Source organism: Silene latifolia, chromosome 1 (genome assembly GCF_048544455.1).
Source record: "Silene latifolia isolate original U9 population chromosome 1, ASM4854445v1, whole genome shotgun sequence".
Lineage (NCBI taxonomy): Eukaryota > Viridiplantae > Streptophyta > Magnoliopsida > Caryophyllales > Caryophyllaceae > Silene > Silene latifolia.
Genome location: NC_133526.1, coordinates 191733565 through 191759212, shown reverse-complemented (window position 1 = coordinate 191759212; position 25648 = coordinate 191733565). Strand labels below are relative to the sequence as shown.

General features: G+C 39.6%; 3 protein-coding genes across 4 annotated transcripts; 1 reads left to right on the top strand and 2 right to left on the bottom strand.

Moving 5' to 3' along the window:
• Nucleotides 1-13196: 13196 nt before the first annotated feature.
• LOC141590051 (beta-1,6-galactosyltransferase GALT29A-like) lies at nt 13197-14006 on the bottom strand. Its single transcript, XM_074410669.1, has 2 exons — nt 13992-14006; nt 13197-13898 (listed from the first exon to the last, which is right to left on the bottom strand). Exons 1-2 carry the CDS (start codon nt 14004-14006, stop codon nt 13197-13199), a joined length of 717 nt encoding a protein of 238 aa, XP_074266770.1.
• Nucleotides 14007-17412: 3406 nt separating this feature from the next.
• LOC141614326 (protein SUPPRESSOR OF K(+) TRANSPORT GROWTH DEFECT 1) lies at nt 17413-21307 on the top strand. The gene is made up of 8 exons (XM_074433085.1): nt 17413-18070; nt 18646-18751; nt 19625-19823; nt 20186-20254; nt 20336-20410; nt 20494-20592; nt 20725-20880; nt 20995-21307. The coding sequence occupies exons 1-8, from the start codon at nt 17599-17601 to the stop codon at nt 21118-21120; spliced, it is 1302 nt and encodes a 433-aa protein (XP_074289186.1). The 5' UTR covers nt 17413-17598; the 3' UTR covers nt 21121-21307.
• A 200-nt stretch (nt 21308-21507) lies between these two features.
• Nucleotides 21508-25185, bottom strand: LOC141614319 (pentatricopeptide repeat-containing protein At2g27610). Of its 2 annotated transcripts, none has more exons than XM_074433075.1 (2): nt 22073-25185; nt 21508-21950 (listed from the first exon to the last, which is right to left on the bottom strand). In XM_074433075.1, the coding sequence occupies exon 1, from the start codon at nt 24977-24979 to the stop codon at nt 22334-22336; it is 2646 nt and encodes an 881-aa protein (XP_074289176.1). In that variant the 5' UTR covers nt 24980-25185; the 3' UTR covers nt 21508-21950; nt 22073-22333. The 2 variants fall into 2 exon arrangements, with proteins under 2 accessions (XP_074289176.1, XP_074289180.1); XM_074433079.1 differs by having other exon boundaries at nt 21508-21921.
• Between the last annotated feature and the right edge of the window lie 463 nt (nt 25186-25648).

Here is a 25648-nt window from a genome sequence, read left to right as displayed (position 1 = left end):
GGTTTTACTACCTTAATGAGTTTCAAACTCAACAAAGACCCAAGGTTGTAAGCACCCATGTCATGTTTCTCAATATTTGAAAACTCGTTAGTCCATTCCTTCAAGCGAATTTCTAGGGTATTCATGATGATAATTTTCTCTTGAAAATTTATGGGGAGTTTTATATGTGAATCGACGAAGAAGAGACGGAAGAATTGTATGATTTAAAGCTTCATCGACGCTTCTATTTATACTAATTCTTTGTTTCAAAAAATCTGTCGAAACCGACACGCTTGGGAACAAAAGGTGCGACACTGCTGCGCCTCTTCAAAGGGACGCGACTCTTCTTTGCGCCTCTTCCCTAGCATCACTTCTGTGATTTCCGCGTTTGGATCTTTCCTAATTCTATAAACGAATAATTTCCTATTCCTACGGGATTTTATTTTGGTAAATCCGCGAAATTTACCATGCTTCAGGTTTCCTTGATCCATGAACGCGCATTTCGAGGCGACGCCGGCATTTTCGGCCATTTTTTTCTCACACTTTTATATTTAGTTTTCATTTTAATTCTTTTTTTAATTCTTTTTTTTTTTATTATTTTAACTTTTATTTAGTCATTTCATTTCTATTTTCTTCATTTTCTAACTTATATATTTCTTTTTTCTTTTTTTTTTTTTTTTGCGGGGGTAACCCTCCCTATCGTCCGGTCATTTCCGACAAAATTTTTGCATTTTCGCGTCCTTTTCGAGTCTCATTTTGCACCAATTAAAGGCTTTATGTGTATATAAAAATGTAAATGAATGTGTTTTTTTCTATGTAAATTTCGGCAGCATGGCGGTGCAAACCGTTGTCTACCAAACTTGTCCAAAAGCTAACCTGCAGGTACAAACAACACAACCCAGCAGCAAAAGGCACTCGGGCCGTCGTATATACAACAAAAAAGCAAATGTACAAGCAAACTGGGGGCTTCGCCCCAAACAAGTCCAAATGTGCAACTGGGGAGCTTCGCCCCAAACAAATCCAAGTCTAAATAAACTGGGGGCTTCGCCCCAAACAAATCCAAAAATGTTCAAAATCAAGACTACAAAGACCACGCAGACTACTGCTGAGCACCCTCCAACTCGGCAACCCTCGCCATAAGAGCGGCAATCCCGGCGTCCCGAAACTCGAGCTCCCTCGACAAACGAGCCGTCTCCTCCCGGGACTGGGCTAACTCTCGTTCCAGCTCACGATCGGCCTGAGAACAGCAACAAATTGGCTCATGTCAATCAATTCAAACAAAATAAAAAAAATCAAAAAAAAATCAAATCAATCAAAAGAGATCAAATAAGGTTCATACCTGACGACCTCGACCGCCGACAAGTGCCTCGATGGCCGTAGCTCGTAGCCGGTTGGCCACCCTCCATAGTGCCACAAACCGAGATGGCGCGACCTGCGTTTCAAAAGCTTCTCAGCAAACTGAACGAGTTCAATCAAATGTGTTCCTACACGAAAACTATGCAAAGTAAAAGCTCACCCTCCGATCGAGATCTTTGCCATCATCTAAGCCAAGATCCGTCACACCACGTCAAAATCACGCAACTCGGAGATCGTCGTCCTCCCGGTCGCGTCGGTGTACTCGAGAGTCTCGGGATACACTGGGGGCTCGATGCCCGCCGCCTCAACCTCCTGCAAAGACAAATAAGCTTTCATTAATCGATGATCTTTCATCGTAATTCCCGAAGCCGACCAAGGAGAAACAAAGGATACTCACCACTACCGGCCAGTACGCCAACCTCCCGTAAAGGAACGCCGAGTAGTCCTCACCAGGCAGAAGGAGGTCATCGCCACTGGCACCAGCCAAGTCTGCCTCCCTCTCAGCCTCAGAAGGCTCCCTGAACATCGTCCTCGGAGGGTCAATGGGAACCGTCAATGCACCCCGAGAGCACTGACGAGCCAAACGCTCGCCTAAGTACCACACAGGACCCATCGACGTCCACAACAACAGCCGACTCGGGCTCCTAGGTCGAAGGACCTCAGCAACGAAAGGAGGTGCCTCGGCATACTCCGCCCAAGGTCTGGGCACCCACTGCGACAAGATAAAGACAGAGATCATTCCTATGATCAGATGAAGGGAAAGAAGTATAAATGCATACAAGTAGGATACTCACGCTGCTCAGCTGAAGAGCGTTCACATCCCGCCGGTAGACATTGTGAGAAGAACGCTTGCTCTTCGTCCGGCACATGACCCAATCCCTCACCACGGGATAGGCTCTCTCCAACGGCTCCGTCCTCTTGGGCGCGAGGCCCGGGAAGTAAGAGTACACCCACCCCTGTAAAACGGGACAGTCAATGACGATCTTTCGATCTTTGATAAAAGAAAGGAATTTACTTTGGTCAAAAGGAAGTTTCATACCTCCAACAGTAGCCCAGGTCCGACGGCACCAGGAGAAGTCCCCTTCTCCATCAACTCCGGACGAACCATGGCCCTCATAAAGCGGATGAGGACCGCAAAACCAGCGGTGACCCAGTCCCAGCGCCCTAGGGAGCTCAGGTCAGCAAGAAAGGGAAGAAGCTTCGTCGACAGCCTCTCACCCTTGTCTCCGAGGTAAATCGAAGACAAGAACCACCAAAGCCACGGACGAGCCCCTCCGCTCACCACCAGTACAAGGAGGAGGAGCCGTCTCCCTCCCATCGATCACCACCGATGCCGGGGTCTTCCCCGCGAAGTAATCTCGAACATAGGTACTGGGTACCAAACCCGCACCGCAACACCTTCGGCGACGACGGTTCCACCGATCGGCCTCCTCGCCTCGGCCGAATCCGCTCTCATGCCGCTCCGCCCACAAGATCTCCTCGATCCCGCACGGCACTGGACCGAAATCATGCCGTAATCCTCCAAGGTGACTCCCACCTCACCAAAAGGCAGGTGAAACGTGGAAGTCGTATCCCAAAATCGATCCAAGAAAGCGCGGACCAGGCTAAGGTTGGCCCGCAACTTCCTCTTCACGATATCCCTCCAGACCTGAACCAGAGGACCGAACGCTCCACGCTCGATCATGGCCCTCTCCTCCTCCGACAGCCGCTCGTAGTGCTCCATCGTCGTCGTGTACCCCGAGAACGACCGGATATTCCCGGCCTCCTATTATGATTCGAAATAAAGCTATCTTTAGTTTTGAAGTGAATTTGAAAGAAATTTGAACAAAAAACAGAAAGAGGATAAGTAATGAGTTAGGGAATTCCTATTTACCAAGCTCTTCACCGTCCTGTAGGACAAGTGACCCTCTGCAGCCCACACAAGGTGCCTACTCTCCCAGGTCTCAGCCCACGCGGGAGCTTCTCTCAGCTGACGACCCCCTCGTCCGAGGTGGGCCCGTCGCGGAATCTCCTCCTCATCAGCAGCCTCCTCCTCAGGAACCTCGTCTGCAGCAGCCATCACCGCGTCGGTGAAAGCCTGCTCCAACGCCTCCTCAACCGCACTGGCGTCTACCTCCATAGGAGTCCTCCCGGAAGTGGAAGCATCATCACCTGCAACATTAAAGCAAGTTTAGGCCGCGTCACGTGACGGCGAGCCTTTGATTAAGAAGTTTTTGAGCCTCCGGAGCCCTGGAAGTTATCCTTTCTGGCCATCCTTGGCCATGTTCTCACCAATTCAATCACTCATGTGACAAATTGGGTCAAGTCAAGTCAAAATCAAAGCCTAGTTCCGGGTTCGAGTCGAAAATTCGGCAGCATTTCGCTATAATGGCGGTTATGCCCTAGAAAGGTGCCCTGCAAAAGTTGTCACCAACCAAAATTCCGAGATGACAGGAAGTTTACCCGTCACCCAAGGGTCCCAAATATCAAATTTCATCACAAATGGGCAATCCTAAGGCCGTTTTGAAGCCATTTTCGATCTAGTCGTGAAACTGTCTCAAAATTCGCTCAAGGGCTCAAAACTCGATGAAAATTCAAGGTGAATACATGGTTATGTTCCTAACATTGCCTACTATCCATTTCTAGCATCAATTTGGCAAGACAAATCCATTTGGGGGAAAAGCCCCAAATTTTCGAGTAAAAGGGTCGAAAACCCTAATGTTTGCGGCTCAAAATTCGACAAATACGGATGATTAATGCAAGATTAAAACACATACCTCGATTAGTCATATTTCAAGCAAGCTTTTGAATCCAACCTTGACGGAAATGGTGAAGATTTGAGAGAGAAATTGAAGGATTTGTGTTTCGAAATAATGAATTAAAACCCTTCCGATTTCGCGTTTTTACGCGGAGAATTGTCAAATTGGGGAAAGGACGCAAGCGGCCGCGCCTCTTCCAAGAGACGCAGCTCTTGCTGCGCCTCTTCCTTTTGTTCCCTCCTTACGAATTTTCGAAAATTCGTTATAAGTTCGTTATTTGTGGGCCCATCTTTGGTGCGCCTCTTCCTCGATGACATTTTTATCATTTTGGTCCGTTTCGACGATTTTTCTTCGTTCCGGCCCGCATTTTATCCAAATAGCGACAATATTTTGCAAAGATCGTCCAAATTCATTTTATCCCTCGCAGCAGGTATTTTGCGGTATTGCTCATTTTGTTTCAAATAAGCAGTGGTATTTTGCGATCGCTCACTCAAGACCTTCTTCCCTGACGATCAAGATGTCCCTAGTCGTCGGTGTGTTCCCCAACAAGAGTTCGCTTGAGACCAACGCAAGCAAATTCAACTTCAACCTCAAGTTTTCTTGCCTGAGTTCGCTTGAGACCAACGCAAGCGGATTCCCCCCCAGCAGTTTCTACCGACGTCCTGCTGCCTCCAATATTTCTCGTTTCCCCGCGGAGTCCGACAGGGTGTCGCTCTCCAGAAGTTCCTACACTCAAACCTTAGGTCGGAACTCATGTTTGGCCTCCTTCCCGTCGATGCTTTCCTTTAGGGTCCCACACCCTAGCACAATCCTTATATATCTTTTAGGTCTTACCCTTAGCTCCTACGCAACTCCGAAAGCATCTCGAGAAGAAGTCTCAGGTATGGTCTCTTCTTATGGCTGGCGAGCCTCCTTACGTAGTCTAATGGACTTTAAACGACCCTCCCCGATAGTCGACAGACTCTAAAATGTTCCCGACGACGGGTCCTTGGCTCGGACCCCTGAGCGCCTCGCGTCGCCATAGTCGTCGAGTTGTAATCTTCGATTGAACTGATGGCTATACTTTGACTTTCGCCTTGTCCAAGCCTCGGTCAAAGTGGGGGCTCAGAGACACCTCGTTTCCGCACCCCTCGCAAACCACCCGGTGATGATTGGGCCGCATGTTTGATTCGCGGAACGATTAGTGACAGATTAAATGAGATTATCGTCTAGTGATTGCTCAAAAATTAATGTCAACCTCTTAGTTGTCATCTACGTCCTGATACGGTCGTTTTGGCAGTAATTAGAGTACATTCGGAGTCCGGGTCAAAAACCGTCTCCATTTTCTGATAGCTTTAAAATCCCGAGTCAGAATGTTCTGGAATGTTCCGGATATTTCTATTCCATATTTCTCAAATTTTATCTTTTGGCAAATAATATCCCGTAATATTCAAAAGATAATCGAATTAAATCTGTCCTACCATAACTTAAACACGGAAATCTTTCTTAAACAGGAGGAAACCTCCTGGAATAGACGCAGCAGGTGCTGCGCCTCTTCCAAGAGACGCAGTGGCTGCTGCGCCTCTTCCCAGGCCCTTCTTTGCATGATTTACGTATCTTTTTTATATCTTTCCGAGATTCACTTCCAAAGAGTCTCCGAAACCCTATTCCATCGTGTGATTAGTATAAATAGGAGCTTTCGTTCCTCATATTTCTCACGCGAGTGTCCGCCCTTCTCTTCTCCCTTTGCATTCTAGACTTCGTTCTTACTAATTGGCGCCTACGTGCTTGAACATTCGACCACGTAAGCTCGGATCTTTCCGGGTACCAGCCTCTCCGTTGCATGACCGACCAATTTGACCACTACACTCAATCAATCTAATTAATCAACTTGTTAAATCGTTTTCCTCTTACGAGGGCACTCTTTCCTTGCATTCGCGTCGAGCATCACTAATCGATCTTCTTAGTTCTTCTCGTTCCGTCAACATGTAAGTCTGAGGGTGTATTAATCCTCTTTTATTTATTGTATTTATTTAACAATTGTAAGGTTTATGTCGAAAGTACCTCATTAAAACCGATTTCTAAAACCGTCTTTAAAACCTTTTTGCGGATTTTCGGTAGACAGACGTCGAGAAAAGACGCAAAGAATCGCCGCGCTCTTCGAAGGAGCGCGGCACCTGCTGCGCCTCTTCGTGAGGCTGCCGCCGTTCCTGCTTCTTTTCTTCTTCCTCCGTCCTCTGTAATTCGTTGTTCTTATTTGATTTCGTTTGTTTGTTCTTTAATTCGTTCACATAATAACATATCAATTCACATGTATATTGTATATTATTTATCATCATTAACATGTTTAATTCATCATTGTTCCGACTTAAATCCTAAATAATCAATATTTACGGGTTTTCGCCATTAATATTCAAACCCGGATTTTAGAAGTTCAATCTGTCCATATTGAGTTTCTGGGATTCGTCATTGATATATTTGCATCTATGTTCATATGTTCATCGTCATATTCATCATGTTCAGTTAATAATTAGTTTAGTTAGTTTAATTAATCGTTCGTTGACATCGACCCTTCACATAATTAATCTGTTTTGTTTTCGTCTCATTCATGTTTTACTGTTTTATGCCTCAATCATATGTAAATAATTCATTAATCACTTTCATCCGAGTACAAATCGTAATCAATCCATTAATTTACCAATTAACATTAACGGTTTTGCGATTCGGCTTCTACGCGAAACTCACCCTTGGAACAGACGCAAAGAATCGCCGCGCCTCTTTCCAAAGGGCGCAGCGTGCTCGCTTTACTGTTCCAGGGTGAATTCTGTCTCTGAACTCCTTTTCTGCTCTGACATAGTTTAATTAGCTACGTATTAATCAACTAATATTAGTATTATCACCTTCTGACTTATTCGTTTCTTTATTTTATTCTTTTATTCTTTTTTTTATCAAATCATCCGTTTTAAAGGTATTTTCGACATAAATCGCCTATTCCGTTGTAATTAATGTAATTTCCCTTGTTATAATTTATGATTCATTGTATTTCTTTTATTGTTTGTATGTTTTCACATGTAAATGAGCATTAAATTCCAACTTCGACCCAATTATTTGTTAAACTAATTGTTCACCGACTTAGCCTAATTTTCACATGTTAGGATTAAAACTTGGATGTTGCATTGCATGCATATAGCCGACGATATATCGAGTACGAATAACTTCCCTAATCATTAGTAGAGGCCGCTATCGAGGCGGGCGGGATTAGGTGTTCGATCAAAAGAGCTTCCTAATACGTACCCTCACCCCTTACTCCAGATCTCCGTGAGCACCCGTGTTCATTGGCATCCACGAGAGTCATTCTAGACATAGAATGCTAAGGGTAACGATTGCTTAGTGTTCATGTCACTACTTTGTGTCTTGACATGACACGAGGTATTCGAACGGTTCCAATTTCCCATAAAAATTGGTGGCGACTCCTTACAAAATGCAAACGCTTGTTTTTTGCGAGCTCCCTTCGTCCCAAGCGCCCCCGTGGGCGGCCCGCTGTCCACAACGAGGGCACTCTTTCATTGCATTCGCGTCGAGCATCACTAATCGATTTTCTTAGTCCTTCTCGTTCCGTCAACATGTAAGTCTGAGGGTGTATAATCCTTATCTTATTTACTGTATTTTATTTTATTGTATCATCATTGTAAGGTTTACGTCGAAAATACCATTAACACCGATTTCTAAAACCGTCTTTAAAACCTCTTTTTACGGATTTTCAGAAGACTGACAGTCGAGAAAAGACGCAGCAACTGCTGCGCCTCTTCGAAGGAGCGCAGTTCCTGCTGCGCCTCTTCGTGAGGCTGCCGCAGTTCCTGCTTCTTTTCTTCTTCTTCGTCCTCTGTGGATTTCGTCTTCCTTATTTATTTTGTTTGTTTGGTTAATTCTTCGTTCACATGATAGCATATAATTCACATGTATATTAATCATCATCATTAACACGTTTTAATTCATCTTTAATCCGACTTAAATCCCTTATAATCCAATATTCGCGGGTTTTCGTCATTAAATTCAAACCCGGATTTTAGAGATTCAATTTGTTCATATTGAGTCTCTGGAATTCGTCATTGATACATTCTAATCTGTTTATTCACATGCTCATCATTAATTCGTCATGTATATCATCATGTTTAGATTAATTAGTTTAGTTTGTTTTTAATTCACTAATCGATCGTTCATCTTAATTCCGTCTCACTCATGTTTTACTGTTTTTATGACCCATTCACATGATAAATAACCTATTAATTACTTCCATCCGAGTAAATATTTAATCAACCATTAAAATCATCAATTGACATTAACGATTTGCGCTCGCTACGGCCCGAACTAAGCCCTTGAATGACGACGCAAAGAATCGTTGCGCCTCTTCCAGAGGGCGCAGCTCTGCTGCGCCTGTTCCAGGATGATTTCTGTCCCTGAACTCCGTTTCTGCCTTGACCTAGTTTAATTAGCTTACGTATTAATTGACTAATATCCGTATTATCACCTTCTGATCTGTTTGTTAATTTATTTGATTTTATTCTTTTATTCTTTTTCTCAAATTATCCGTTTTAAAGGTATTTTCGACATAAATCGCCTATTCCAATGTAATTATTGTAATTTTCCATTATTGTAATTTTCTTTTATTGTATTTCTTTTATTGTTTGTATGCCTTCACATGTAAATGAGCATTAAATCCAACCTCGACATTAATTGTTGGCTAATTAATTGTTCACCGACTTAGTCTAATCTTCACATGCTAGGATTAAAACTTGGATGTTGCATTGCATGCATATAGCCGACGATATATCAAGTACGAATAACTTCCCTAATCATTAGTAGAGGCCGCTATCGAGGCGGGCGGGATTAGGTGTTCGATCAAAAGAGCTTCCTAATACGTACCCTCACCCCTTACTCCAAATCTCCGTGAGCACCCGTGTTCATTGGCATCCACGAGAGTCATTCTAGACATAGAATGCTAAGGGTAACGATTACTTAGTGTTCATGTCACTACTTTGTGTCTTGACATGACATGAGGTATTCGAACGGTTCCAATTTCCCATAAAAATTGGTGGCGACTCCATACAAAATGCAAACGCTTGTTTTCGACCTTCTCACCAAGCGCCCCCGTGGGCGGCCCGCTGTCCACACACGCATATTGTTCTCATTCCGAAGATCGATCATCCTGAATTAGTTACTCATTACCGCCCTATTAGTCTATGCAATGTTATTTACCGTATTGCTTCTAAGTGCATTGCTAACAGACTCATACTGGTGATCCCTTCAATTATTTCGGATTCGCAACAAGCATTTGTCCCGGGTCGTCTAATGTCTGATGGTTGCCTGGTCGCGCATGAAGTACTTCATTACATCAACAAAACAAAAAGGGGGACTAATTGTTATGCGGTACTGAAATTGGATATGAGCAAGGCTTTTGACCGCGTATCTTGGCATTTCCTCATGGCCGTAATGAGACATATGGGTTTCCCTACACATTGGCGCAATCTTATCTTGGAATGCATCTCAACGGTTTCTTATAGGATAATTATAAATGGCACGCCTTCTCAAGCACTGCAACCTACTTCTGGTCTGCGGCAAGGAGATCCTATATCCCCTTATTTGTTTATTATCTGTATGGAAGTTTTATCACGACAGCTTGCCAAGGCAGAACGGATGTAGTATTTTACTGGAATCAAGATCTCAAGATATGCGCCTACATTATCGCATTTATTTTACGCGGATGATGCTCTACTATGCTGTAAAGCTACAAATAATTCTTTTGAAGCCCTGCGAGATTTACTCAAGGAGTTTGAAGTTGGGTCTGGACAAATGATTAATCTAGACAAATCATACATTAAATTCAGTCCGAACACGCCAATGGATTTCCGAGCTCATCTGACGACTATCTTGAAGATGCCCACGGTTACTCATTTCGGGGATTATCTGGGTGTTCCAATTGATATCCCGCGGAAAAAATCGGAACCATTTCTTCCTTTAATTGACAAGATTACTACACGCATTACTTCATGGACAACACTTCATCTAAGCCAGTCGAGTAAGCTTATTATTATCTCGTCTATTCTATTAGCTTCTCTTAACCATATTTTATCTTGTGTTCCTCTTCCACATGGTGTCTGCCGTAAAATTGATGCTCTAATTACCGCTTTCTGGTGGCGTAATGATTGGAACAAGAATACAATACACTGGCTTCGACGTGAGATTTTGCAGTCTCCAAAGGAATATGGCGGTCTCGGTATTAAGAATACATTCTTGCTGAGTCAATCCTTACTCCTCAAAAACTTCTGGCGTATTACTTCCCAACCGACTACCTTACTTGCAAAGTTTTGGACTGTAAAATACCGGAAGGATCTACCTATTCCGAACTCCGGGTCTTGTGTCTCTAATGTCTCTTATGCATGGTCTGGCATATGTCGTGCAGTGAATTTGACGAAAGATGCTATTTGCTGGAAATTAGGTAGTGGTAAGTTAGTTGATATTTGGTCGAGTCGGTGGGTGAATGGAGAATTACCAACATTCAATACACCCTTTTCAGACCCACCACCACCTTTATCATCTTTTATTTTGGATTCTGGGGACTGGAACCCGTCTATGCTTTTCCGTTATTTTTCTTCTAAAACAACCAAAGACATCATTGCTATGGAACCTCCAGCCCCTGATATTGACGACTTTATTTATTAGAAATTTACTGAGGATGGTCTTTACTCAGCAAAGTCAGGCTACTTCTTCCTTTGGTCACAAATTATACCTGCTACCTCTGCTCGCTCTAGGGTTCACCAATTTCCTTGGCACATTGTATGGAAAAAGACGATGCCACGTAAGTTGTCAATCCTTCTTTGGCGTATGGCACACAACATTTTACCAACAAATGTTAATTTACTATCACGCGGTTTGAATGTGGCGCAAGACTGTCATCTTTGCCACTCTTCCCATGAGTCTATGGGCCACTTGTTTAGATCATGTACGATAGTTCAGCACTTATGGAAATCTTCTTGGCTGGGTATTAATCCCATGGTGAACCCTTTTACTCCCTTTCTCACATGGATTGCGGATTTTCTATCTTATCTTACTCCTCAATCTTTTGGCTCGGACACGGACTCCAGCTTGATCTATTTTTGTTGTGTACTCCGTGCAATCTGGACCTCTCGCAATTTGGTTGTTTTCAAAAATTGTCCTGTTGAGCCTGAAGGTATTTATCGCCTCATTGGTGATCTGGTAAGTTCTAATTCTCGGCTTCATCTGAGTAAGTCTTCTTTTGAAACGCATGTTGTGCGCCTTCCTTTTATAAAAAATGCAGGCATTACTTCTGTGCAAGGGGAGTATGGTGTTTGCATTTTAGTCTCTACACACCAAGTTCGGTCCTCACAGTGTTTCACTGGTGTTCTATTGGATTCGGCTTTGGGATGTTCGGTTTCTAACACTGTACGGGCAGGATCGTCGTTCATTGCTGCTGCACGATTACTCATTCTAGCTATGTGTTATGCTCAACAGAATTAAGAACTATAGCCACGTTAATTTCCGTGTTACATGTCGAAAATTATCCTCCGTTCTGGCAAACATATTGCCAGTACCAATTACTGTACGACACTCTGTCTTTCGGATCCGTACTTTGTTTGTACTTCATCCTTTATGGTCTGTAAGCCTGGCAACAGGCTAAACTTTGTTGTATTTTGCTAGTCTTTTAATTATAAAGGGTTCATTGTTGTCAAAAAAAAAGACCTCCACGCTCGTGCCTGGGTCCGCACGTGGTGGCTCCACATATATTTTCAGGTGGAGACGTGATGGTTCCACGTCCTAGCCTGTATCCAACCGTGTCGGCTCCACTTTTCCCCTTTCTTTTTTCGTTTTTTTTTTCAAGAAAAAAAAATCAATTTGTTTTCGCTGATTTTCTTTTATGTCGTTTAGTTTAACGTTGTTTCGATTATTTTAGAAAAATCGATTCGTTTTATATTGATTAATTTAACATTATTCGATTCGTAATTCGTCGTTTTGATTTGATCGTTAATTATTCGATATTAGTTATTAGTTTTGATTTATCGATTAAATAGTTTATCAAAAGTTTAATTGAAATGTTTGAGTCGGGAGGGATAGTTCATTAAAATAAGCGACAATTTGAAGTAATCCGTCGACAATTGGGTTAATATATGTGGGTAGCCCATTGATCAGAGCGAACCGTATTGGTCCTTTGAACCTTGATGTAGAAATATTTTAGTTTGAGCAATATAAAGGCCCACGATGATGAACCGGAAATGGACCCAATGATTTGCCCGCTTAAACATGACAAGGAGTCTAATTACATCTAGCAACATACCGGTCAATCAAGTGCGGGTTGGATCAGTTGAGATTTGAGGCATTGGGTTAATAAGCATCTGTGTTGGGTTGCACTATTCCGGATGTAACGGAGGGGTCGGGTCAATTTGAACTTTGAGTCCTCTGTTTGGATGCGGATTGGGGCAACGACACTCGAAAAGGGCAAGCTGTGATTCGGACGTAGACAGAGTTGTTCAGTGGACCGGGCCAGAGCGTGTCGCGATGGGTCGTGGGGTTGCAGCCTAGGCACGACCCAAAAATGAAACAGGGCTAGGTCGAGCCAGTGTCGTGCCAGATTCTTCCAGCCCAAAACCCGCCCACTGAGTAGCGGGCCAAGGCTGGCCGGACCCCTTTGTTTTTTTTGTTTTTGTAGTACTGGACCGGGTCAAGCCTATGAAATGTGAACACTAGCCCAACCCGAGGGGAGGCGGGCCGTGTCGGGCTGTGCTAAGGGATGGATGTGGTTTTGTGGCCCAGAGGTACGGGCTAGCCCACTATGTTGTACACCTCTAGTCCGCGTATATAGAGTAATGCCGAGAATGCGAGTTTTATCTTTCCAATTAATCTTTCAAAGAAAAGAATTACAACGACATCGATTTGAACATACAACGATTAAAAAATAGTTGTCACTCCATCGGTCGCATTCATTTACTTTTTAATTTTTTGTGTGGGATATTTTAATCAAAGGTGAAAGAAACTTCCCATTTGTTAGGCTGTACGAGTATATGTCGACATGGTACATGACCCGTACACCGGAAGGCCTAAGAGTTTTTCCTAATGCCACAGAAGATTATGTCAAAGATGAATTACCACAGGAGGGAACTCAAAATTTTCGGGGAAAAATGGAATACTGCGCGGTTTCTTTACAAGCACGCGGTAGAAATCGTATTCTGCCTCATAATCGTGTGCCTTGGTCTCTTTCGTCCTATTAGTATGGTAATGATGTTTAGCTACACCCGATTTCCCAAACCCGAACAAGCTTACTCGATCACATATGCCCAATGCTAGCGTCACAGCCTGCATACCGGAAGAGTAATGAAACAAAGAATCATGGGCAGAGTTCCACTGTTCAAATCTCTTATTCGATCCTTCACTAGCAAATCGTTTCAAAGAGTAGTACTTCACAACTCGAGCACATAACACGTCAAATCGCGGGTCAGTGACAATCAAAGGCGATTTATGAGACGAGTTGCAAACCACATAATCTAGAAACTGTGCAGGATGACACATGTACAGAACAATCGGAATGTTAGTCCCATAAGAGTGGCAAAAACAATCGTCTTTTCTTGCACAAACGTGTAGAACAATGCTATGTATGAACGAGATACTCGTCTTGGATCCGACATTCTTTTGGTAAGATACGATTGGAGCGTTCTTTAACCGGATCACAGCTTTATGGGAATCAATCAATCCTCCATACTCTTTGTTCAGCAAAATCCCACTACTACTGGAAGTGACCCTAAGAAAGTAAGAATAAGTGATAGTGGACTTTTTAAACTATAGTTTTATCAATGAATTTTGTAAGTATTGATAATTGATAACAGAGAATATTATCTGCAACAGAATGAAACAAATTTGAAAGTTTCAAACTTTGTAAGTATTCATAGTTTGATGTAATATGAAGAGATTCTGATCTGGGAATTGATTTTTATAATGACAGTTGCTGACAATATGACATAACCTATGAAGTGGATCTGTCTCATTGCAAAGATGCTTCCGGTTTTGCACTTCATTGACGTACCTTTTGATTCAAGTTATGATCGGTGACCGATTTTGGAGTAAATAATAAAGGGGTGAGGGTTAAATTATTGATTTTGTGGGTTAATATTTAAGACTCCATTATTGAGTCAAGGCCTCAAGGAGTCTGGTTGATAATTCTACATTGTATTATAAAAATCAGCGGCTCAGACTCCCTCCTAGCATAACTAAGGGTCTTCTAGTGATTATGACCTGGATTTTTTTCCTCTGTTTTTCCCAGTTTATTTCAATTATTATAAGTTAAGTTCTATCCAATTCAATTTAAGACATTAAAATTTAGCTCCTATGGATTTAGTTCAATGACGATGCGGTTACTTTAGTTAAGTAAGTTTAGATCCATTCCCATTCAATTTAGTTTAATTTAATTCAAGTAATTCAGTTTAAAAAGAACCATGTTTATATCTGAAATTTTGAGAAGTAAGTTTCAACTCATCTAAATGTCATCGAGTGTTCCACATAGGCTATGAATGAGACATAGTTTATACCATCTTATAAGCCAAGCGAACTACTCATCATATTGGAAATGTTTTAAGATGGAACACTTACTATACTTTGTCAAATGAACCCTTCTGTCCCTGTGTGATCAAACTTGTTTTCCTTATTTCACAAAAATCGAAGGCTTTTATATTATTGCCTTTAATTTGACCTTACGAATAGTTCAACCAAATTGCGGCGGGTAGCGTTCGTTTGAGTCAGGTTATTTCACACTCCGTATTTGCAAGGATTTATGTCGGATCGGGCAAATCCGGTCAGTTTAAGCTTATGTATTTTCAAGTGTGTATTATCAAATTATAATAAGGACTAGGTTTGGTGCCCGGCTTCGCCCGGGCTACCTTTATTTACCGTTAAATTTTATTTTCAATGAAATAAACTATGTTGGAGTTGTCTAACTCACACGTTTACTATTTGTAATATATTTTTCTACGGCATATCTTGTAATTATGACGAAATGTAAAATTTATTTTCAAATTATGAGACACGTTCACTACCCCGCTATTAATATTATTACTTTCACGACATTCTTTTTTAATATCACTACGTTCACTACTCCCGTGGTTACTACTGTTTCTTTTACTAATTCCTCTATTTTTTCATGTTAAATTCATTATTCCCGTTAATTTTATCCGGCCTATATTTAAATAAATAAAATATTTTCTTGAGTCGATTGGTTATTTAATTGTTCATACTTTTTCTCATTGTTACCACTTTACTTTCACTATATTCGTAGTTACTTTCACTACTCCAACTATCATTATTATAACTCTCACTACTCACACATTAATACCGTTAATTTTATTAATCTAGTTGCTGCTACTATTACTTTTACTACATTTAATTTAATGTAAAATTCTACGATAATACTAATTAATTCTATAAGTGAGGCATGTTAATTTTAAGGAAAATCACTATATTCTTGTATTTTCTAAATTTAATTCCTTTAATTTAATGTAATTTCCATAAATATTCTTCATCAAGGATCTTTATATTATACTTTTAATCAAAACTATATAATATTTACACTGAGGTCCCTTAATCGGGTCCATCACACGGTGCTAATGATTTAAAACTATATAGTATAATTAATTTGTATAATTAATACCGTTAATTTTATTAATCTAGTTGCTGCTACTATTACTTTTACTACATTTAATTTAATGTAAAATTCTACGATAATACTAATTAATTCTATAAGTGAGGCATGTTAATTTTAAGGAAAATCACTATATTCTTGTATTTTCTAAATTTAATTCCTTTAATTTAATGTAATTTCCATAAATATTCTTCATCAAGGATCTTTATATTATACTTTTAATCAAAACTATATAATATTTACACTGAGGTCCCTTAATCGGGTCCATCACACGGTGCTAATGATTTAAAACTATATAGTATAATTAATTTGTATAACTTTGTTTAATTACATTGAAGTCCCTTGGTTTCTGGATTTAATATATAGTACTAGTATTGGTGCCCGGCTTCGCCCGGGCTACCTCTACTTACCATTAAATTTTTTTGTTTATTAAATAAAATTACTTAAAGTTGCATAACCCATAAATTTATCATTAATATATTTTTCTATGACATATCCTAAAATTACGATGAAATAAATTTTGAGACAAATTCACTACTCCCGCTATTAATATTTTAATTTTATTAATGAAACAATAGTAATAACATTTCAGTACTTGCCCGTAATCATTGTTACTTTCACTACTCCCGCCGTAATTATTGTTATTGTTACTACTGCCGTATTAATATTGATAATTTCACTATTCCCGCCGTAATTATTGTTACTTTCACTTTTGCCGCATTAATATTGATTATTTCACTACTCCCGTTGTTATTTCTACCACTTTCACTAATCTCGCTGATAATATTGTTACTTTTACTATTCAAATGAGTGATTACTATCATATAACTATATCCAGTGTTACTACAATTTTTTTCTTTACTGACGAAATTACTTTTACTACTTAGGCATGCAATTTTAAGAGGATTATATATTTATATAAATATATTACATATATGTTTTAAATCAATTCGGAAGAATTATGCAATATTATATATTATGGAATCTAGCTTGAATTATTTATAACCTACTTATTATATTTTTGTATGTTAAATAATTAACATCTCTATACATCTAATAAACTATAATAAAGTTTAATAAAATTGCATAGATTTTAAATTTAATATATAATTTTATGTTGATAATAATTAATACCATAAGTGTGCATGTTTATACTAATTAATTATTTTATTTTAAGGAAATTGACCATCTTTTAGTCTTGTATAAATATTTAGGAAAATTACCAAGCATCTCTTTTCTTTTAGTCTCCTTAAAATTGATCATCTTAATTAATTATTTTATTTTAAGGAAATTGGCCATGTTTTAGTCTTACAAATGTTTAGGAAAGTTACCAAACTTCTATATAATTTAATTTTAACCCAAACTATATAATATTTGCATTGAGATCCCTTAATCAGGTCCATCACACGGTGCTATCGATTTTAAACTATATAATATAATTAGTTTGTATAGATTTCTTTAATTACATTGAAATCCCTTGGTTTCTGGATTTAATATATAGTATTGATTGATTGATATGATAAATATTTAACCCGTTTGGTTCAAATATTATCCTAAACAATTCGAGGAATAATATTTTCATAATTTTTTTAATCTATAAAAAATAATAAATATTTTTAAAAGTAGTTTTATACTTTAATTCTAATCTTAACCAAACACTACATCCTATTCGGAAAAAAACACCGTTTACAAATAAAATAAAAAAATCTCGCGCAAAAACGACGAATTTTCCCTCCTTCCTTTTGTCTCTCTCCTCGATCTCTTCCATCACACGAAAACCGATTAATTTTTCCCCAAATTCAACCCTAAACCCTAATTCCCCAAATCAATTCAATCAAATCGTAAAAAATGTACAGCAATTTCAAAGAACAAGCAATCGAGTACATCAAACAAGCCGTAACAGAAGACAATGCCGGAAATTACGCAAAAGCCTTTCCTTTATACATGAACGCTCTCGAATACTTCAAAACTCATCTCAAATACGAAAAAAACCCTAAAATTCGCGAAGCAATTACCCAGAAATTCACCGAGTATCTTCGTCGGGCGGAGGAGATTCGAGTTGTTCTCGATGAAGGTGGCGGGTCGGGGCCTGGTCCGACCGGGGTTGATGCTGCTGTAAAAGCCCGGCCTAAGGGGAAACCGAAGGACGGCGAAGGCGGTGATGATGCAGAGAAGGATAAGTTGCGATCCGGGTTGAATTCGGCGATTGTTAGGGAGAAACCGAATGTTAAGTGGAGTGATGTTGCTGGATTGGAAAGTGCTAAGCAAGCTCTTCAGGAAGCTGTGATTTTGCCTGTTAAATTTCCGCAATTCTTTACTGGTAATTTACGGGTTTTGAAAAATGTATACAATTAAATGAAACCGATGAAGTATTGTTCACTCCCTCCGCCCCATTCATTTGTCTACCCTTTATATTCTTTGTGAGACGTATTTTAATCAAAGGTAAACAAATGATTGGGACGGAGAGAGTATAAAGTTGGTTAATTTGAATATGAGTGTGTTTTCTTGCAGCCTTTTTTTGCCGATTTTTGATGGATGTTGGTGATCAGTTATTTGTATTTGGTGGATTTCAATTGTGTTAGACTCTTAGGTGAAAAACTGAATGTTGATGATTAATTGGAATGGTTTTGGTGAATTTTGATAAAGTCTGCTGAAATTGAGCCCTTGTCGCGTTTTTTGTGATTGTAATTGTGTGATAGGTGAACGATTGAATGTGGTTTGTTCACCGTCTTTGCTGAGCTTAGATGAATCTTGTTTAGTTAAAAGTAAAAATAATCGTAGAGAACCCTATATTTAATGATTTTTTGTTGGTGGATTATAGTGAATAGTGAATTTGTACGCGGTTTTAACTGAACTGCAATATGAATTTTAACTGATTGGTCTGCCCATGCTTAGGTAAGAGACGACCATGGAGGGCATTTCTTCTCTATGGACCACCTGGAACTGGAAAGTCGTACTTGGCAAAGGCTGTTGCTACTGAAGCAGATTCTACGTTCTTCAGGTAAGTGTGCTAGGTGTATGTTTGTAATTTGGTTGCTTTAGGAGTTACCTTTCTTATATTTCCTCTAGGAGTGACTAGGACTAGGTAATTTGGTTGCTGCGTTGTTGACGGTGTTGCATTTTGTATACTGATCGTCTATGACTACCAAGGCTCTCTTTAGCTCACGATTTTTTGAATCGTATTTTATTTATCGGAGTTCTCTGCTCACTTTTATTCTTTCACCCGAGGAAAGATAAGTAAACAGACCCCAACCACTTGTAAGGTGCACTGATTGGGTTTCTCAATCTATTTGGGCCCTGAAAATTTGGCTCGGCTCTGATGAGGAAACCTAATAAATTTTCAAAGCTCCTTTCCATATCAATAATTTAATCACACGCTTATGGGCTACTCCTTATGTTAACACCTTCAAACACACTCTCTTGATCTCCTTTCCATATCTGAAAATTTGGCTCTGATGAGGAAACGTAATAAATATTCTCCAGGACTAGGTAATTTGGTTGTTGTTTTGTTTACTAGAGACTACAAATGAACCCCCTCCTTGTTGACGTCGTTGCATTATTATATTATGATTGTTGATGACTCCCATGGCCCTCTGTAGCTCACGTAATTTTTATTCCCATCGTATTTATCAGATTTTTCTCCTCACTTTGCCTTATTCGTCTGAGAAAAAGATAAGTAAACAGATCTCAGCGACTTGTAAGGTGCACTGATTGGGTTTCTCAATCTATTGTATGGTGTAGTATAGCAGTTAATAATTTTGTCACCATAAGGTCAATCTTTTCTGCTTCCTTTGCATGGCCCCGTTTTTCTTTATGAAGTTGAGGTTTACAATATTTTGTTACCCTCTTCAGCTCTTTATTGTTGTTTTGTCAGCATTTCTTCCTCGGACTTGGTCTCAAAGTGGATGGGTGAAAGTGAAAAGTTAGTTTCCAACCTTTTTCAGATGGCTCGGGAGAGTGCCCCTTCAATCATCTTTGTTGATGAAATAGACTCATTATGTGGTCAGCGTGGAGAAGGGAATGAGAGTGAAGCTTCCAGACGTATCAAGACAGAGCTGCTAGTGCAAATGCAGGTAAATTTGTTATAGATTGAGCTGGATAGTTTGTTATATGAGCATTTTTCCTTAGCGTGAATTAACTTCGCAGTGGTGGTGTATCTCTCTCTTATGGGCTACTCCTTATGTTAACACCTTCAAACACACTCTCTTGATCTCCATCTCAATCTCGACCTCAATATTTGGGCCCTGAAAACTTGGCTCTGATCAGAAAACCTAATAAATTTTCAGTAGTTTTGACTTTATTCCGTTCCTTGCCAATTAACATTAAAACATTAAGATGAATTGTATATATTTGTATTGCAAGCTTGCAAATATTATTTTTCAGTATGTGGGATACATTTACTGTTTATTCATGATGTATTTTCTGATCTCTTTAGGGTGTTGGGCATGATGATGAGAAAGTTCTTGTTCTTGCTGCAACTAACACTCCATATGCTCTAGATCAAGTAAGATTTTCTCTAAAAGATACGGAGTTAAGCCAACTTGTATCAGATATTGTAACGTAAAGCTGCAAATGTTATTTGCAGGCTATTCGACGACGTTTTGACAAGCGTATATATATTCCACTACCAGATCAGAAGGCTAGGCAACATATGTTCAAGGTTTTTGATTGTTGGAGCTCATTTTCTCCTATATATTCCTCTTATATATGGATAGTGTGTTCTTATTCTTTTCTGGTGGCCAGGTTCATCTTGGAGACACCCCTCATAACTTGACCGAGAGCGACTTCGAATTCTTAGCCCGTAAAACAGAGGGGTTCTCTGGTTCAGATATAGCAGTTTGTGTAAGTGTCCTGATAATTTGCCCTTCTACACGTTTTTTGGTGATCTATACAAATTTAGAATTGTGTTTTGCTCCGGAATGTTTTCTGTAAATTTTTTATGTGCCTTTAATTAAGCTATAAATCTGCTGACAGGTCAAAGATGTGCTTTTCGAACCTGTGCGGAAAACTCAAGATGCCATGTTCTTCTACCAGGAAAAAGGCGATATATGGATACCTTGCGGGCCAAGCAAGCCGGGTGCTGTGCAAACCACCATGGAAGATCTTGCCACAAAAGGACTAGCTGCTAAGGTACTTCCTAAGTTCCGATTATATGTGAGATTGTGAACTACAGCCCTAGGCTAGTAGCAAGTACTCTCAAGCCTATCCATTTTAACTTTCAATTATTATCTTTGAATGTTGCAGATAGTTCCTCCCCCGATTTCAAGAACCGACTTTGAAAAGGTTCTTGCTCGTCAAAGGCCTACTGTTAGCAAATCTGACCTTGAAGTTCATGAGAGATTCACACGAGAGTTTGGGGAAGAAGGCTAAATTGTAATTAACCGTTGCTACTGGTACATAAGTGGTGGTTTCGTTTTGTATTGCTCAACTACAAAAAATTGATGTGTGAAGTGAAATTAGACGAATTTTCTTTGTATGTAATAACTGCATGCTTGGCATTTGATACTGATAACCATTGTACCTATTACCCCGTATATACGAATTTTTGTTTCACGAAGTTCTCCAGAATGTGTTGTTTTTAAATTCATTGATAATGATAATACTTGCGTAGTATGGAGTACATACTACGTAAGTAGTATGATGTAGAATACTCTCTTCATGAGGGGTCGGGTTTTAGAGCTAAATATGTCTTATTCTAGTGGTTAAGCGATAAACAATGCATCTAGAGTTTTAAGAATTTCTGGTAGTGCAATGAAATTTCTCGAGTTATGGCGTTTAGAATATTATAAATATCCAGTATGAAAAATCTAGATCAATTTGCTATGCATAAAGGTTACATTAAGCAAGGTAGGGGATTATCTCCCGGTTGCCACAGTCCCGAACAACTTAGACCAGAGCCCCTCGTCTTCTTGACAATTTAATTGGGCAATCAACGACGATTCCATTGTTGGCAACGTAAACTAGTCGCCTGTTAATCATCTTTCCCCAACAGCTCATTTTGGTTGCACGTCGAGGCCGACATGACACTCCTTCCGACAACATTGCACAATACTTGAGCCACAAGATCATGGGCACCATAAGTCAACTTCCATGGCGTACTCAGACCCGACATACAGACTCTCCAGGATCACAATCTGAACATCTGATACTCTGATAGCCTGCTGCTATTATCTGCAGAGAACTAGTGCATCATCGCTAACCTGCCAAAAATTTCCACGCATTTTCGATCCGTTCAAAATTTTATAGAACCAAAGATCTCTCAGTTCCTTAGGAACTGTCTACATAAGCAAAGATAGTAAGAAACTAGTCATTCCCAAGTTACCTATCAGAAAGAGAGGCAGCATCCACTTTGGAATTTCATGCCAATCGAACTTCATATATATAGAACTCGGAAGTATCTTGAGATGTCAGTTAGCTTAGCTGGTAAAAGTCATTGAAGAATGGAACTTATAACCCGGGTTTAATACCGTCATCCTCAAAACTGCCTTTTGGGCTTCCTTTGCGCCAAAAAGAAACTTGGAAGAAACTTCCACCTCAGAAGGGACAGAGATCTGATATGCGGGTTTTGCCCTCCACGAGAAGGTCACCAAAAGTCACCACATGAGCATGACCCTCCTTTGAAGTGATGAAACCGGTTTGAATCTCGAACAGTTATGTCTCGTTCTTCAATCTTGGATATCATCTTAAAAACGGTATGACAATCTCCACAGACCCGGAGATTCTTTACAATTTGGATAGGAGTACCAGAAGGGGTTGAAATTAATCCAAAAGCTAATGCCAGTCTCTCACTGTGTTGAGATAAAATGGCTTCCTTGTGCTCATCTTCCACGTCATGAAGAACATATGTCAAATCTGGGTGATATCCAGCGTCCTTCAATCGAATACATAACTCATCAAGCTTTGAATATATTTGATCCGACAATGGATGATAACGATCACCTGCCAAGAACGAGTAACTTTTGTTTTTAACCTCTATCCAGCTATAACCAGCTTCCTTTCTCACATTTCTTTGATCCATTAACCTCCTTACTTTGGCTCGTTCTTTCCAGTCCCCGGATACTGCATATATATTTGATAACAAAACATAGGCTGACGAATCATCAGGCTCAAGCAAGATAAGTTTTTCAGCAGCAACCTTACCCACCTCTACATTCCTTCGAACATGGCATGCTCCCAAAAGACTCCGCCAAACTGTTGCACCAGCTGGAAATGGCATATCATTTATGAATTTCATGGCTTTATCGAGAAACCCACCTCGGCTATAGAGATCCACCATACAAGCATAATGTTCCATGGAGGGAGGAACATTATGCTCCCTGACCATTAAATTAAAATACTTTTCACCTTCTTCGAATAGCCCTGCATGAGTACAGGCCGAAATCACACCAATGAATGTTATCCCGTCCATCTTTATCTTTTTCCTCCTCATCTCCTGAAATACCTCAAGGGCGTTTTTGGCATAACCGTGTTGTGCAAATCCAGAGATCATTGAGTTCCATGAAATTAAATCTCTTTCCCTTTGCCTTTTGAAGACCTTATTTGCACCATCAATGTTACCTTTCTTTGCGTACAATTTAACGAGAGCACTACTAACACACAAAGCATTGTTATATGCATATTTGATCGAGAAAGCATGGAACTGTTTCCCCTGCTCAGATGTTGCTTCAGTCCCTGCACATGAATGAATGACACTGCAGAATGTATACTCATTTGGAGTCGACCCTTCCTTAGTCAACTGACGAAATATGCTAATAGCTCCCTCGGTGTCTCCTACTTGTACAAATCCAGTCAACATTGCAGTCCAGGTCACTATGTCCTTGTGGCTAATTTTTTCAAACACTCTACCAGCTTCAATAGTATTTCCAGTCTTAATATAAGCATCCAGGAGAGCAGTTCCGACACTTAGCGAGTCCAAATATCTTGTTTTGACCACCAGCGCGTGTATCTGATGAGGCGGAAGACAACAGTGAGCTGTGAGAATAGATGAATAAGTGTAATCATTTGGTTTGATACCCAATTTGTTCATCTCACGAAAGATGTGAACTGCTTTCTCCTTTCCGTCATTCTGCAAATACCCAGTAATCATGGCTGTCCAAGAAATTACATTCTGAGTTTGCTTCATTGTTTCAAACAACTTAAAAGAGTCGTCCATGACACGACACTTGCTGTAAGTAACCATTAGAGCTGTTCTTATATTTAGATCAAAGTCAAACCCACTCTTAGTAACTCGACAGTGGAGTTGTCTTGCAAATGCTAATTCCTGCATGTTGGCACACGCTTTGATGACGGTAGCAAAGACTAAGCGTGTCAACTGAACGCCTTCTAGCCTCATACGCTTAAATAAATCAAGAGCTTCACTGTTAAGCCCATTTGCCACGAAACCTGCAATCATACCATTCCAAGAAACAGTATCCTTAATTTCCATGACTAAGAAGACATCTCTTGCTTCTCGTACCATTCCCGATTTTGCATACATGTTAAGCAAGGAATTCCCAACTGAAGCATGCGAATTAAAAAAGCCGCTTTTAATAACTTGTGCATGAACTTGAGTGCCTTTAACTATCATACCGTAATCTGCCAGGGACCCGAATACAGTTGCATAAGTAAACGGATTAGGTGTAATTCCCTCCGCTAGCATTCGAGTGAACACACCTAATGCTGGTTCAATCAGTCCATGATGCGCATACCCGGATAGCAAAGAAGTCCAAGAAACGACATTTTTAACCTCCATTTCATCGAAAACACAAGTTCCATCATCCACATTATCAGTTTTCATGTACATATTAACTAAAGAAGTACCCACACTAACATCAACACTAAACCCTGATTTAATACTACAGCAATGCAACTGTCGTCCAACAATCACATTATTCGAAACACCAGACACTTTCAACACACACGACAGGCTCGACCCGTCATCAATCAAGCCCATCTTATGCATATGACAGAATAAATTCAATGCTTCTACGTTCCTGTTACTACGCGAATACTCAAAGAGCAAACGACTGCATTGATCAACATCCCACCTGGGCATTTCATCAAACAGTTGGTGTGCATTATGTAATCTTCGACTACTGTCACTGCACGCGGCGTGGGAACTAAAAACATGACTGTCGTAATGGCGGAAATTCTGGGTTAGGGTCAGAATTTGTGGGTTAGTAAGAAAGATTGAAGCATTCTTGACATTGGCTTGTGCAAATCTGAAGTGTTGCCGCCTTAGAAAAGACATTAATATAAGGCGGTTTTACACTAATTTAGTGTACTATCTGGACTAATGAAGACCAACAACCGTATGTAATGTTATGGGCTTATACTGGTACGGCTCCGTAACTTTCTTCTCATAAGTAGCTGAACTAGGCTTGGCAAACGGTTAATCGGTTAGGTGCGGGTTAGGCCAAATTGGCGCAGATAATTTTACGTGTTACAAGATTTAGGCCCTGTTCTTTTGGACTGAAATTGTCTGAACTGAATTGAACTGAACTTAATGGAGCTGAACTGAACTGAACTAAACTGATCTGAACTTAACTGAACTGAACTGAACTGAACTGAAATAATAATAAAAAGATTATATTAATAATAATAATAATAATAATAATAATAATAATAATAAATATTATAATAAAAATAATACCAATAATAATATAAATAAATATTATTATAATATTATTCATTAATAATAATAATATATTAATATAATCTAATAAGATATATAAAAAATAAAATATTAATATAATAATAAATAAATAAATAATAATATATTAGTAATATAAATGATAACATTATTAATAATAATATAATATATTAATAATAACAACTAAAAAATAAATAATATAATAATAATAATAATAGGTCTAATATAATAACTTATTAACATAATAATATTAAATATAATAATAAT

Bases quoted from the DNA above. Each gene is read 5' to 3' on its own strand.
- LOC141614326 (XM_074433085.1), top strand. From the start codon at position 17,599: ATGTACAGCAATTTCAAAGAACAAGCAATCGAGTACATCAAACAAGCC. The intron at 18,071-18,645 runs GTAATTTACGGG...GCCCATGCTTAG, and splicing joins ATTTCCGCAATTCTTTACTG to GTAAGAGACGACCATGGAGG. The intron at 20,593-20,724 runs GTAAGTGTCCTG...ATCTGCTGACAG, and splicing joins GTTCAGATATAGCAGTTTGT to GTCAAAGATGTGCTTTTCGA.
- LOC141614319 (XM_074433075.1), bottom strand. From the start codon at position 24,979: ATGTCTTTTCTAAGGCGGCAACACTTCAGATTTGCACAAGCCAATGTC.